At 42.1% G+C, this 15,696-nt stretch overlaps 2 protein-coding genes across 2 annotated transcripts; one reads left to right on the forward strand and one right to left on the reverse strand.

Moving 5' to 3' along the window:
* Positions 1 to 3,522: 3,522 nt before the first annotated feature.
* fhl2a (four and a half LIM domains 2a) lies at positions 3,523 to 7,951 on the forward strand. Its single transcript, XM_079518977.1, has 5 exons — positions 3,523 to 3,684; positions 4,456 to 4,630; positions 6,011 to 6,180; positions 6,616 to 6,802; positions 7,446 to 7,951. Exons 1-5 carry the CDS (start codon positions 3,529 to 3,531, stop codon positions 7,595 to 7,597), a joined length of 840 nt encoding a protein of 279 aa, XP_079375103.1. The 5' UTR covers positions 3,523 to 3,528; the 3' UTR covers positions 7,598 to 7,951.
* A 1,561-nt stretch (positions 7,952 to 9,512) lies between these two features.
* cUnh2orf49 (chromosome Un C2orf49 homolog) lies at positions 9,513 to 12,626 on the reverse strand. The gene is made up of 4 exons (XM_079518978.1): positions 12,440 to 12,626; positions 12,051 to 12,217; positions 10,887 to 11,106; positions 9,513 to 10,247 (listed from the first exon to the last, which is right to left on the reverse strand). Exons 1-4 carry the CDS (start codon positions 12,548 to 12,550, stop codon positions 10,188 to 10,190), a joined length of 558 nt encoding a protein of 185 aa, XP_079375104.1. The 5' UTR covers positions 12,551 to 12,626; the 3' UTR covers positions 9,513 to 10,187.
* Between the last annotated feature and the right edge of the window lie 3,070 nt (positions 12,627 to 15,696).

Below are 15,696 nucleotides of genomic sequence, written 5' to 3' on the forward strand. Positions count from 1 at the left end.
TGAGCATACAGATGGTCGTATTTAATTTGTAGAACCTAAATTAGATCTCTCATTGGAAATGTGGGTAGTTATGTTTTAATTTCACCCACAACAATGCTAGCACTATTCGTGCTGCTGTGCTTTGAGGTGCACGTAAGTGGCTATGTGAGAGAGAGAGTGTGTGCGCAGGTGTACGTGCGCATGCATTCCTGTGCATAAATGTGACTCCAATTCAGACAGAGATCGTAAACATCCTAAATGGATATAGAACCATTAGCTTGTGACTAGAAGATCACAGGTTTGAGTTGCCCAAGGAAAGGGGGGGACCCTTTCCTCAGAGACTGCCATTGGAAGATTCTAGACAGATCTTCCTTGACACGATCATCTAAAAGTCAACTTTGAAAACGTTTTACAGATAAACATGCTGTCTTAAGGCATATACGTGATAATCTGCTCTGGCTGGGCACTGGTCAGTGGCAGTGTCGATTTCGTCGACTAATACTATGACAAAAAATGTTCGTCGACTACCTTTTTTCACTGATGAAAACTAAATGGAAACTAAATGAAATCTAAGCTATGATGACTAAAACCAAGACTAAATATATTGAAAATGTTGTCAACAAATAAAAACTAGACTAAAATGTTAGTAAGGGACTAGTGGACAAGAGATCCAGTATAAGTAAAAGACAAGTCATTTTACACTTGGTTGCATGCTGAAAATAGCAGATCTACAAGCTCACAACGCATCGCAGCACGACACGTTATGAGCTTGTAGATCGGCTATTTTCAGCAAGCGTAAAATCAGTCATTACGACGGCATCAAGGCCCGCCAAAATACAATTTAGTCGACTAAACACTAAAACATTCCAGGTGACTAAAATGTGACTAAAACTAAATTAAAACTATTCATGTGGTCAAGGGCTTGGTGTCTATACTGTGATCTGGCCGGCCCTCCGTTTGGTGTTAGCCGACTCCCGTCCCAGATGGGAACACAGAAGCTTGGAAACAGCTGCCTGACATTTTTGAATAGCTGGAGATTTTATTCGTGGTAGTTCAGATTATCCGTTTTTATTTTTAGGGTTCCGATAAACCCTTATATAAGCTAGGTGAGTCATGGAGAGAGCATCAGACAATCGAGGGAATGTGGGGAGGGGGTGGCGAGGGTGAAAAGCTATTAGGGCATCTGGGATTGTCTGCTATGGATCTCAAGGGTCATGCTGGCCCTATGGATGCCAATTCATTTTGGAAGGATTCATTGTGCTCTCTGGGTGGTCAAAAAGCCAATGATGGCATGAACGGATTATTTCCTGACATGAATAGCTTCGATGAACTCGATGAACTCCCTCCCTCATTCTTTGGTAAGAAGCTCTTCATATCAATGAAGAGCTTCTTACCAAACAATGAGGGATCATCGTTCTTGTCTGATATGAACAGTAAACGATCCCCAGAAACAAAGGGGATGACAGTGTACTTTATGGAAGGAGGTACATCATGACAAAAGCAGAACACAAATCAGGAGAGAGGGGAAACAGCTTGCCGGGGGAAATATGAGTGGAAAAGTGTGAAACAGTGAGAAAGAAGGAATTTATCGGAGGCGAGAAGACTGAAGTTTTCCAGTCTCTGCCTCCTTATATGGGCAAAGCATGGCTGAGGAATAAATGGGCAGACAAGACACATGTGTTTGTGTGTGTGTCTATCTGTGTGTGTGTGTGTGTGTGTGCGCGTGTGTGTGGGTGTGAGAGAGAGGAGGAAATAGTTGAAAAGACAAAAGCACGGCAGTTGCAGGGAACAGTATGCTTGGTAATGCTATAGAGAAGTGCACTGTCTAACTCTCCCACACACACACACACACACACACACACACACACACACACACACACACACACACACACACACACACACACACACACACACACACACACACACACACACACACACACACACACACACACACACACACACACACACACACACACACTTTGGTTGGCAGAGCGAGGCTGTCCAGACGGAGTTGGGGATATCCAGAGGGCTTAACAGAGGGGAGTGTTGATAACAGCTGCAGATTGTGAGTACAGCCATTATTACAGAGCACTATTTAAACCTGCTTTCAGATAGACAGACAGACACACACAGGCGCACACACGCACGCACACACACACGCGCACGCACACACGCATGTCACGCGCGCACACACACACTGTACACTGATACTGTACTGTGATGTCGTGCTGACAGCTGAAGGTGAGGTGACGGATGGGTCAGCGTACAGTGGCATAGCATGAGCACTGGTATGCAAACAGGGCTAAAAATTTACCATCTCTCTCTAAGTATGACTGATAGAAGCTATTTCGAACGTTCTCAACTGTCACACCCGCCACACCTGACAGCAGGGGACTGCTTTGCTGAGAGACAGGAGGAGAGATAGATAAACAAAAAAGAAAAATCACACCTGTGTGAACTGAGTGGTGCAACTCCCCTCTCCCCCTGCCCCTCTCTCTCTCTGTAATTAGCACTAGGCAACAGTGCAATAGCCTGGTTAATAAACCAGACCGAATCAGCCGTTGGCAAAAAATGTTTTGCCTGCCAGCGGATTAGGGTCTGGCGAGGCTCAGTAGCACGCCTCTTTCCTACAACCGAGAACAGGTCGGGCCAATCGGGACACGGTATGCAATATGGGCGGGCTTTGGTACAGTGACGTTCAATGCTTGAGACCTTTGACTGACAGTAGCTCTGACCAATTGCGTCAAAGAGAAAATGTTTGAACCCGCCCCCCGGGAAATGAAATCCAAGTGGAGCCAGCCCAGACTAATATACCGCGACAGTGTTGTGTGATATTAGTCTGGCTTATTAGCCAGGCTAACAGTGCAACACTATCTCTCTCTCTCTGTTTCTGGCACAACAGCGCCACTTTTGCCCCTACTGGTACTCATAGCCACACACAGGGAATAGTTTTCATAATCCTCATGGGGGCCTGTGCCACCCCCATGAGATGCGGCACAAATGGGACGAACCGAGGCGAATATATATTCATGTCCAATTCCTCATGGGGGCCCTGGTCCCCCGGCCCCCACAGACTCTACGTCACTGGCCACACACATAGCCACACACATAGTCACATAGGTTAACACGGACATTGCTGTTCCTTGGAGTGGTTGCACCACTCAAAAAACACACAAACTACAAAACTCTTGTATAAATCTCTCGTGTCCGATGTTGGGAGATGTTAGAAATGCACATTTGGGCCAACATAATGTCATACGCCAACAATTATGTCATATGTCTCTGACTCTGAGTAAACATTGGCAACCACACAACATTCCCCAGTAAGCACCGGCATAAAAGAAAACCCCATCAACTATGTGTGAACATTGCCAGACGGTCTACCTGTCAACAGCCACCTAGTGCTTCTGCAACGTTGAAGCACCCTCAATGCTCTTTCAAAAGGCACCGATCATGCATGCCACGCCAACTCAATTAGATTTGACCCTTAGACTCACCCCTTCCCTCTCTTTTATCTCCATCTAACCAGGAGGGTCCTATAGAGCCGAGATGACAGACCGCTATGACTGCCACTACTGCAAGGAATCCCTGTTTGGGAAGAAGTACGTTCTCAGGGAGGAAAACCCCTACTGTGTGAAATGCTACGAGAGCCTGTACTCCAACACCTGTGAGCAGTGCAAGAAGCCCATTGGCTGCAACACCAGGGTATGGGAACATTTAATTTGTGCTTTGGACTGCATGGGATCAATTGGCTTTGCATGTTGTTGATCTGGTTCTGGGTCTGGAGTGGATACGGACACGGTGTTTGTAATGTGCGTGCGTGCGTGCACGTGTGTGTGTGTGTGTGTGTGTGTGTGTGTGTGTGTGTGTCTGTGTGTGTGCCCGTGTGCGTGTGTGACAATGACCAGATACAGTATAGGCGGACTCTAGGCCAGATCAGACTGGTTCATTCAGAATAGAAACCAGGGTTTATGCTACTATGGAAATCCTGGTGAATGCGAGGTTAATGTATGCTTATTCATGACACAGTGTAGCTCACTGCAGAACATTATTTAACATAACATCTGGCTTTAGTTTACACACACATGTATACCACTCTATGTATGTGCTCTCAAAGAGCACCTACAGACGGCTGCAATTCGAAACTGGCCCCCGTAAAAAATAAAGTCTGAGTCCCCCCCACCCCACCCTTTTTTCCCCCATAGGCTACTGATCCTGTTTCTATAGTAAGTATAACTAATAACTAAGTGTATATTTGTACGTCTCTAAATGTTCTGATGAATTGAAAATGCTGGACCCTGTTGTAAGCAAGTGTGAGTGCCTTTTAATCATAGCGTGTCCAGAGTTAACAGTTATTGTATTGACCTGTGCTTTCGTTCGTGAGATGTACCCATTCTACATACCGTGAAATAAAAAAATGCAATCAATAAATGTCTCTTTCATCCTATAACTGTCCTTGCTGGTTCCCCTGTGCAGGACCTGTCCTATAAGGATAGACACTGGCATGAGGACTGTTTCCAGTGCCACCAGTGCAAGCGTTCGCTGGTGGACAAGCCCTTCTCCACCAAGGATGAGCAACTTCTCTGCACTGAGTGTTACTCCAATGAGTACTCCTCCAAGTGCCATGATTGCAAGAAGACCATCATGCCAGGTAGGGAAGAGAAAAGGCCCAAAACTATTTATGGCATGTCATGAATCAGTCCATGTGCTCCAAATTAAACCAAATATCTAAATGCATATGGACGGTGTTCAGGAAATCCTTGGGTCTTTTCATTTGTGTTTGCGTCAATGAAGACGAACTTGCAAAAATGCCCTCAGTGCTGCCGAGTCTGCTGACTTCAAATAAGTTCAAAATAGGTCTCCGAAATCACATAACTATTATAATGTAGTTATGAGTACAACTGTGACAAGAATATAAAAAAAATCAAGCTACAGTACTGGTACAGTACACTAGCGGTGATACCAATGTAACCTTTTAATATCACACAGTAACACTGTTGACGGACTGAGAAACACAACTCAATTAAACATTGGCAAGAAAAGTAATTTATACTGAATCAAATTAATTTCCCTAATGGATAAGGCTACCCTTATCTAATCGGGTAAAATTTGATTCAGTATAAATTAGTGAATCTGAGCATGAATCTAATTGTGCTCGCCTCTAATTATGTACAAATGGCATCCATTGCCTATTTAAAGAGCATAATGGAAACTAGGTAGGTTGTTGTTGAGTAACTCAATTCTAGATGCAGATGGCCTACCATTTCAAAGCTGCTTCTTTGTGTGTGGAAGGTATGAACTGTCAAAGAAACGCTAACGGTGGACATTCATATCAGCAGAACATCTACATATTGCTCATAGAATATCAAAACAAAGCAGGGGCTCCGCAACTCACTTTTGAATGCTCCAAAATAAGGTATTAGCACCACAGCCATGAAAGATTCAACGTTTCGAGGTTAAGTCTTTATCAAGTATGATATCATATTATATCACACATGTGATCCAAATGATCATAAATTGGAAAACGGAACCATTAAAGCTCAATAGGAGAAGCAGTTAGACCAACACACCACCACAGCTGCAGCTAAGGGTGTACTGTGCAATATATGTTGTGAAATAGGGATTTGTGCAATAACATGAAGTACGGTTATGTGTGTGTTTTGTTGTATTAGCTTTTATAGTTTTTTGTTATAGCCAGTTTATGATGCACTGATTGGTTGGCACTTTTAATTTCGTTGTACTTGTTGCAATGACAATAAAGATCTATCTATCTATCTATCTATCTATCAGTTGTTAGTTATATTGTATTAACATTACTTTTGTATTTTTATACAATCACAGTTTGACCAAATTATTAACTTAAGAAAAGACCTGGACTGGTTCTTTATATAGAACTACAGTATGGCAGGCCCATATGGATCATTAAGATTTCTTTAAAACAACAGCAATGATAACAACAATAGTTCAAAGTGGTAACTAGAATTCGGTAAATGTTTCTCTCCGTGCCGTGGTCTCTTTGATGCCCCTATAGGGTCCAGGAAGATGGAACATAAGGGGAACAGCTGGCATGAGACCTGCTTTACCTGCCAGCGCTGCCAGCAGCCCATTGGCACCAAGAGCTTTATCCCCAAGGACAACCATAACTTCTGTGTGCCCTGCTACGAGAAGCAGTTTGCCATGCAGTGTGTGCACTGCAAGAAGGTACATGGTATACGTGAATGTTCAGATCATGCATCATCACGAATAACCCATTTTGGGCGGGAACCCCTTTTGGTGTTTTAAGCATTCTGTTCTACTTTAGCTATTGAAAAATAGCAGATCTACAAGCTCATAAGTCATGAAAATGTGGCACAAATCTTTGAATATATATTTCAGAGCGAACATTTTTAACTAAAGTATTGGCTTCTGGGGGGTCCCTGGAACTACATATTTTGAGATGGGGGTCCGTGGCCCAATAGAGATAATTCTGGGGGTCCTTGACATGAAAAAGGTTGAGCACCACTGACATAGAAACATGAAAAATGTTAGGATTTAGAAGCCTTTTTTATCGACCTCAGTCCAAAATGGGATAATGCAGAAACATATTAAAGAAATGGGATGCTTACATGGTTGGCTTTGCTCTCCCTCTCTCATCAGCCCATCACCACTGGCGGGGTGACCTATCGTGACCAGCCGTGGCACAAGGACTGCTTTCTGTGCACTAGTTGCAAGCAGCAGCTGTCCGGTCAGCGGTTTACCTCTAGGGATGACTTTGCCTATTGTCTCAACTGCTTCTGCAACCTGTATGCCAAGAAATGTGCTTCCTGTACCACCCCTATTAGTGGTAAGAGCTTACTTCCTGTCTGCAATTCTTCTTCTTAAAAAAGGTTTTTTTTCACCCAGTGTCAATTATCTAATGTAATCCTGGGCTCTAACACTCCCTCTGCCAACCTGGGGAGAGCAACGGACTGACCTCACGCTTCCTTCAATTGCATGGAGTCCAAGCCGCTTCTTTTCATCTGACAGTCGGGAAGTTTCCACGGTTGGACGTAACGTCCAATAACACACGTTATTCCAACCAGTTCCTTTCCCCTCCATCGGGCTGCAGGCCACGGGGGAGGCAGTTTAGAGACCAGGATTACTGCATGTTTTTTTTGTGAGGGTACCTACCCTAGGAGATTCTTCTTTTATAGACTGTCCTTTTGTTAGTCTGTTTTACTTTTTGAGTGGTGCAACCACTCCAAGGAACAGCAATGTCTGTGACTTTGTGACACTGTTAACCTATGTTTGTGTGTGACTCATGTGTGACTCATGAGTACCAGTAGGGGCGCTGTTGTGCCAGAAACAGAGATAGAGAGATAGTATTGCACTGTTGCCTGCTAATGAGAGAGAGAGAGAGAGAGAGAGAGAGGGGTGGGGGGATTTGCACCACTCAGTTCACACAGGTGTGATTTTTTCATGACTTGTGCCTGATTTCTCACCTTTAGGACTTGGAGGTAGCAAGTACATCTCCTTTGAAGAGCGCCAGTGGCACAACGACTGCTTCAACTGCAAGAAGTGCTCCGTGTCTCTGGTGGGACGTGGCTTTCTCACCGAGCGTGACGACATCCTATGCCCCGAGTGTGGCAAGGACGTCTGATTGTGATGCAAGGGATGACGACATATCTGATCGGAACGGCCTTAGGAATGAATGAATGAATACAAATCATGTCATATATACATGGTAAAATTCTGAGTGTTAAGGAGTACTATCTATAGACGAATAACAGTTTATTAAGTCCAAATTTTATTCTGATCCCTCCACGGAAAAGTCCATCGTTTATACATTATGGATGATTAGTGTGGACGTAAACTGTTATTAGTCTATAGTACGATTGAACTCTGAGATAATGGATTTTATTTATAATTATAACGCACTTTACATTCGTGAGAATCTCAAAGTGCTACAATGAGCAAATAAAAACGGAAGAAACATCACACCACTAAAAACATCTAGGAAATGGGGCGGGGGGGGGGGGGGGGGTTTAAAACCATGAGGGCATAGCTAGAAAAATGCTTTGTTAAAAAGGTAAGTCTTTAGTCCTCTCTAAAGTGGTCAAATGGATACATAAACATTGAGGATTTTACTGTGTACAATCTGGCATGGCTTTTCAATGTACAGCATATGACGTGCAAAATAAGCTCTAGAACTAACCATGTTATTCAATTCACAGCTTTTCATCTCAAAATATGATATTCACTATTGGAAAACTGACTACTGACAATTGCTGCCTTAATGGTTGTAAAGCACAATAGATACCTTGCAAAGTTTTCTTTAAAAAAATATATATATAATTTTAATATAATTTTTTTGTGGATGAAATTAAAATATTTAAAACATATTGGATGGATGTTAACTGTAGCGTTTTGAATCATTACTCTTACGGAGATTATCAACCCGTTACTCCGTCCTGCATGCTTGATATCGTAATGATCCTTTTAATGTTTGTGCATGAATGCTGTAATAATAACCCATGAAATACACTATGATGTATTGTTTCAAATGCTATATTTAGGTGTGTATAAAGTGATGTAAGATTCAGCATTCTTCTTGTTCATCACTTCCAGCCTGAAGTTCTTATTTGGGGCATACATGTACATTTCTGAAGATTGAATATTAAAAATAGCGAAGGATAGCTGATCTACAAGCTCACGTGGCACAATTCAACAGCTTGTAGAGCGCCAATTTTTGCTATTTGTCATACTTTAAGTAGAACATAAACAACACAGGAAGAGATTCTAGTGCAGAATTGAACCAGTAGAGTACAGTACTAGCTTTTTTTTCAAGGGCAGGATAAATGAATCCAGATATTAAGTATGAATTGAAAGTACTAACTTATTAGACTATTTTGTAGTAATGAAGGCACTATTAAAACCTTAAACTGCTTTTATTATTAACTCTTGCAAACACAATGAAGTTCTGAGAACAGACATTAATGAATGAATCCATTATTGGCTCACACGCCATTTCTGAATAAATAACATTGTTAGAATAACACCTTATTAAAAAGACAAAACTACAAACTTGACAGCACTGGATTCAAGGACGTGGCAAATATTGTTCCCGTTAATGTTTTGTTGAAAAGGTCAATTTGTCTAAATCAAATATTTTCAAAGACATTTACTACAATCTGCTTGTTTAAAATCTAAATAAAAGTGTTTCAATGGGATGGGACCACTTTCTTTATTGAGCCTGTATTGAAAGCATTTGAATGCTGAACATCTCTAGCTCCATCTAGTGTGCAAATACACATATAGCTAGACATATTCACCAAATTAATGTTTTGACCAGTATTGTCATGTACAATGGTGTACAGAATAGTGTTAAAATGCAAAAAAAACCCTGACCAGTCACACAGTGGAACTGACATTATCCAAATATGCCATGGAAAGAAAATCATTCAGCAGGATACAGTACATCCTATTAAAATGTGCATACACACATTAAGTATGCTCTAAATTGCTGTTTATACGCTTTTATTTTCCTGTATCAAAAGAAAAATGTAAAGAGAATGCAAATCTCCACATTATTTATTTCCTCTATCATTATACCCGTTAGATAAGATGCGTTTTAGAGGACAATAAACAACATACCTGCATCTGTTTAAGGGACGTATTTGCAATTTCTATACAACAATTTTCCAAGTGCAATATTTTAGACAATAATAAATAAACCATGGGGCAAATAAATTGTCTCCTCCCCCTCTGATATTCCAGCCTATAGTCTCAAGCAAACAACCCGCTAAGACAAATCAGCGTGTACAAAAATCTCTGTACAGAAAGTCTGTCCTTTTGCCTTTCACCGTCTCAGTGTGGGGATGCTTGGGGGAGTCGCCTATTGACGGCAGTAAGGGCACTTGAGGGAGGGGTACAGAGAATGACATGGAAGCTCATGACCCCCCAGAGAGAGTCATCGTGAGTCACACATCAAGCAACTCTGCCAGTTCCAGGTTTGCAGAGCTTAGAGAACTGCCCAGACAGGACAGTAAGATGACCTTACGTGTAGGGAGTTTGATGAGGTTTCCACTTCAGTTGCACACTTTATGCAGGAAGTGAGAGATACTGAGATGGGGGGGGAGTGAGGACAAGATGCTCCGTGAGACCGTGACCTGCAACCGGCGTGGCCTAGGCTTTTCCTTCTCTAGAACCTGCCGTCTCTCGTCAGGTCTTCCTCGATAAGGTTATAGAGATCAAGGCCATGTCACATGCTGGATTTTCCTAGTCTTCACTTCCGGAGACTTCAACACACCCTGGGAGTAAAAGAGAAAGAGAGTGTGTGTGTGGTGTGGTGGGCATTAATAACAACCTTTCCAAATTTATAGTCCTCCGAAAAACATACAAAGCGACAATTTCTAAGTACGAGAAGAACTTAAAGGACCACTTCACCACTTTTCAACTTCTCTTCCTATAATTGGTCCTAACTAATGTTCATGATAAAATACCACAATTCTTTCCTACTCAGTCTGTGTCTCATAGGAAGGCTGTGGGCAGTTCAGAAACCCGTCCACCAGTGACATCATCGATGGTGAATCCAAGCTAATAGAAACGGCAGGCTTTCTTTTCCTGAAAAGTTGCAATGCAAAAGTTGAAGCCATCGTTCTCACGATAATACAAATCTAAATATATTTTTTAAACAAATCTTGTTTAAAAAAAATCTGCCTAATGATGATGACACTGGTGGACGGGTGTCCGAACTGCCCAAAGCCCTCCTATGAAACACAGACCGAGTAGGAAAAAAATGGTGGTGTTTTATCATGAACATTAGTGAGGACCAATTATATGAAGAGATGTTGAAAAGTGGTGAAGTGGTCCTTTAAATATTAATCTCTAGATTCATCAAATCAACATTTCTTTTAGTAACAAAGCAGAAAGAAGATGAGCTTCCATACCGAGCTGTCTGCTTCTCGTTTGAGGTCATTTGTCTCAGTGCCAGACAGCTTACGGACGGGGTTAGCAGCCAGGTTCGTGGAAGGAGGAGGTTTTAACCTGTCATTAACCCCCGTTGACGCTGCCCTTCCCTCTGGTTTCTTGACTTTCATTGGACCAGAGTGATAGGAGCTGCCGTGGAACACAATCGGAGGCCTCTTCCTGTTGTGATCATTACTGGAACTGAAAAATCAAAACCACAGTGACAACAAAAGTCACGAGATATAAATACCGGTAATGGGCTGCAGCACACACCAAGACTGCATTTGATTTTAAGTAATTTATTCTTGCAAGTCAGAGTGGTCACATGAAGAACAAAAGTCATGAGGAAATCTATAATGTTGCTGCCAGCTGTATGGTATCATGTGCAAAAATAACCATCAACACATTCATTATACCTGGCTAGTAACACAAAAGCAGTCAGCGTATCAGTCTTTTCACCTCTGATATATACAATAGACATTTATTGATTCCCAGACGGAAATTCAGTTGTAATAGAAGCACTGCAGTACGAAACACAGGACATTATACAGGTAAGAGTAGAGAGATACAGCTAAAAGACAGCTAAAGCTATCAAAAAACGTCAAAAGTGTAATAACAAGCAGCAACGTAAATCGTAAAGGACATGTGACGTAAAAAGACAGACGAAAGATCACCAAGACTAGCTGGTTTAAAAGTTGGGACTGTCACTGGACCTTGAATGAGTTTTTGACCTTTCTGATCACAATAGGCAAATCTGCCCATTTTTTGTTTTTAACAGACGGCCTGAGAGGTTATTGCTTATCTCAGGGGCTCCTTGAGTAGCCTGGCTTGGCCAGCCTCATAGCGGCGATTCACTCGGGGAGGAAACATCAGTGAACCCTCGCTATATGAGTCTGGCCGCGCCAGGCTACTCCTTGAGTGCATTGCAGGAGGTATAGTTAATACAGCATGAAAATAAGTTCTATACATGTTCTACACACACACACACACACACACTAATATTATCAGTCACAGCCATTCTGTGTGGCACTGGCTAGGGGTCCCTGCGGCTGGCACAAAATATTTTCACATGGCGCAGCCAAATACACAGATTCATTTGGGGATCACTGACATGTTGTTTTGAAAGTACGAGCCATTCATTTTACCTGTCCGATCGTTCTCCAGCCGGCGTCTGCCTTGCTCGGGATTTCTCCATCCTCTTACCCCAGCGGCTGTTGGGCAAGTTCCTCTGCGGGAGCGGGATGACATGCCGGAGGTAGAGCTCTGTGAGCCCGTCGCGGCTCTCACAACGGCCTCCGGTAACAATCTTTTTCTGTCCCAGAAATGAGGTGAAATTAACTACGCCATTATGTTCGACAACGGCACAATTTGTTAGCTGCGTACAAAAGCGACAATTACGTTCAATCGAGCCCCCCCATAGGAAATCTCAATGAGATTACCCACATACTTTAGCCTGTTGGCTAACGTTATGCGTGATTGTTATCACTGAAGACGGGAGGCTTTTGCCTTTATTTATTCCCTGGAGTGTCCTTACCTCGCATAACATTAGTTGCATAAAGTCCTTAGACAAGAGCTCAGGGTGTAGTAATAGATCTACATTTGAGACAGATTTGTCTCTCTCTTCTTGTCCTGTGTAAGTCGCCATCTTTGAAACCTATTTAGTAGCGTATAGTGTCCCAGCATCCTCCGCGTCATAACAAAGGGGCTGGTTGGCTTGGCAGAGGCACATAATGCCTGCCAGTGATGCCACCGACATAAACCTTAATTGTTACTCACAGGTGACACTGACAGCCAGGTCTTAAACAGCTGGATTGGTGGACACTAGACAGTAACTTATATTAGTGCATTTAGTTGAGATTTGAGAACTATATTTTAATGAATAGTTTATATTTTTTAATATATTATTGTCAATATAATAGACTACGCTACAATCTATTTTGTTAGTTACTTCAACTTGAAGTCGAGTGCCTTGGTTTCTCTTCCTCCCAGTAGGCCTATAGGCTAATATCTAGGCTACTGTCAGGCTATATTGAAAGAATGCCATTTTGTGTTTCTATTGCCTTTTAAAGTAAAACCTTGTCACCAACAGGCCACAAAACAACTCCTTCTCTTTGTCAATACATGTTATCATTTGTATATGTAGATTTAAACAATGCGTATAAATTATACGCAGTTTAAATCTACATATACAAATTATACGGTATAACCCCAACATGAAGCACACAACCTACAGTAGGCCTGTATTGTTTTCTTCAGCGAAGGAGATACATATTCATAATCAATAGAAGTCTTCAGTCCAGGGCGGCCAAGTGGCCGAGTTGTCTCATAAGGTGAGACAGCTCACCTTATGATTTACTGACCAGAGTATAAATGACTATAAGACATTGTAAAATAAGCTGTTATTGCCTCTTTCTGTAGAATGTTCATTAGGGGAGTTATATTGTTGAAATAACAACCGTAATTCATGTTGGTGATGTCACTAAAGGGCCAGTTCATTATTGGGAGAATTACTTTTGTAATGGGGTTGAGTGCAACTGGGGGAGAGAGCTATACTGCTATTTTAATGATTAATTATCTATTTATTCACAAACTAAACATGACTAACTCCCCTCGACAGTTTATCTAGTGTTAGGTAGTGCTTTCATAATAATAATGATCTTGTGAAACAAACTAATGAAGGTGTAAACACGTAAAAGTAAAACTATAAAACTAAAAACTATAAAAAACTATGAAAGACTATACTGTATTATACTGCCATCTAGTGTTCACTCCCCCTCTTGCGCTCTCCATCTGTCAGTTTTTGAGCGGTGCCTCCGCTCCATTACGCAGCTATGTATGTACGTACGTACGAGTGTCTGTCTCTGTCATTTCTCAACTGTTCCGGACGCGGGGCGGCTCGCTGGAACCGGGCCGCCCCCCTGGGCCTCCTGGGGCTCTGGATGTTGTGGGGACCCCCACACGGTACAGTTGCACCGCTCACTTCACACAGGTGTGATTTTTTGGGGACTAGTTGGATAACTCACCCCGAAAGTAGAGACATCTCACCCCGGGCGACATGTCATGACTTTCAGGCGACATGACCGGTGAGTTATCCGGACTTCCGGGGTGAGATGTCTGCATGTTTGACTCAAGAGGTGGAAAAGGGGTGAGTTGTCCTGTTACCCATGCAAATCATAATACAGAGAAGCGATGTTCACTTAAATAATGAATGGCTATTATTAAAGATGAGTCTTACATTGTTTCAGTCATTAAATCTATTTCTGTAGGCCTACGTTTTGCGCTTTAATGGCTGAAACTACCCATCATTTGATAAAAGTATCAAACTCCCAAAAATCCTAGAAGACGTTTTTAATCTCCTGTGAGCACCCAGTTCTCTGTGTTTTTCTCTGCAAATGATACATTGGGAACTTTGACAGTATAATATGTAAGCTGATCTTTGTGGGGTTCTCTCTCCTGATTAAATGAAATTGGCACCACACATGAAAATATATTTTCAGATAATACTGAAGAGCTGGAGAGACGGGGACACGGACAGGAATAAAGAGCTTTAAACTTTTAATTTAAAAAAATATAAAAAAAAACAGCCAAAATGTTCAGTTACAGCACCTTTAATTAGGACAGATATGAAGTAATAAAATATTTTTTGCACTCTCATTAGAGAGAGTTTACTGCCATATTTCCATAACATGCTGACAAGGCGTATCAATTGAACAGTTTGCAGCAGTGGTTCCCAAAGTGGGGTCCGGGGACCCCTAGGGGTCCTTGAGGGAGTTCCAGAGGGTCCGCAGCTAAATGATAGTTAGGAACCAAATGAACCCTTATGGGTCTGTAACAAATGGAACCAAATGGAAACTAACAGGTCCATTTGGTCCCATTTGTAGACTCTCAGAGTTAAATTAACATTGATTTTACAATATAAATTGGGGGTCCCAGAGATAGAAATTTTCAATTAACAATGAAATGCCATTGAATGGGGGTCCGTAGACTAATAATGTCAAACTGGGGGTCTTTGAAATTAAACTGGTTGAGAATCACTGCTAGAGCCGTAAAAAATCTTCTCTTATGGCGTCCGCGGGCTAATGAGTGTCAATTTGGGGGTCCTTGACATGAAAAGGTTTTGGAACCTGCACTGACTTACAGACTTAAAATATGGAGTGCCGTGATTTTTGTCCTTTTTCTGTTTTGTATGTGTCTATGGAGTTAACATTACTCTAATAAACCCCCAGGTGTGGTTATAATATTCAAATATCCAGTTCTTGGCTGGTGCTGGACAAAGGTAGATACATACAGTGAAGAAGTGGTCCGCACCAGTGGCGTATCCAGGAATTACGTTTTGGCCAGGCAAGATATATGTGTTAATTGTCGTCTCCCCGCGCACAATCGTAGCACTAAAGGTTTTCAAAGAGATATACCTGCCAGACGAGTAGGATACAAAGGCCGAAAGGCATGCATTTACATTCCAATGGGTGATTGAGGGTCGCGCTCTACCGCAACGGCCAATCAGCTGTCTATTAATAGTTCTCAGATCTTGTTTTTGTCCTCTTTTTTTCTCATTGTATGGATTTGGACAGGCGGTCGCCTGCCCTCGCCTTATTGTAGATACGCCTCTGGTCCGCACACAGGCTTTGCTCCAACAGTGTTTATTTGTATTAAAACACCATTTTAAAATTAGGACACAACGTTTCGGCCGTGAACGGCCTTCATCAGGTGAATGAAGGCTGTTCACGGCCGAAACGTTGTGTCCTAATTTTAAAATGGTGTTTTAATACAAATAAACACTGTTGGAGCAAA

This window comes from Electrona antarctica (assembly GCF_951216825.1).
Source record: "Electrona antarctica genome assembly, chromosome: 13".
Lineage (NCBI taxonomy): Eukaryota > Metazoa > Chordata > Actinopteri > Myctophiformes > Myctophidae > Electrona > Electrona antarctica.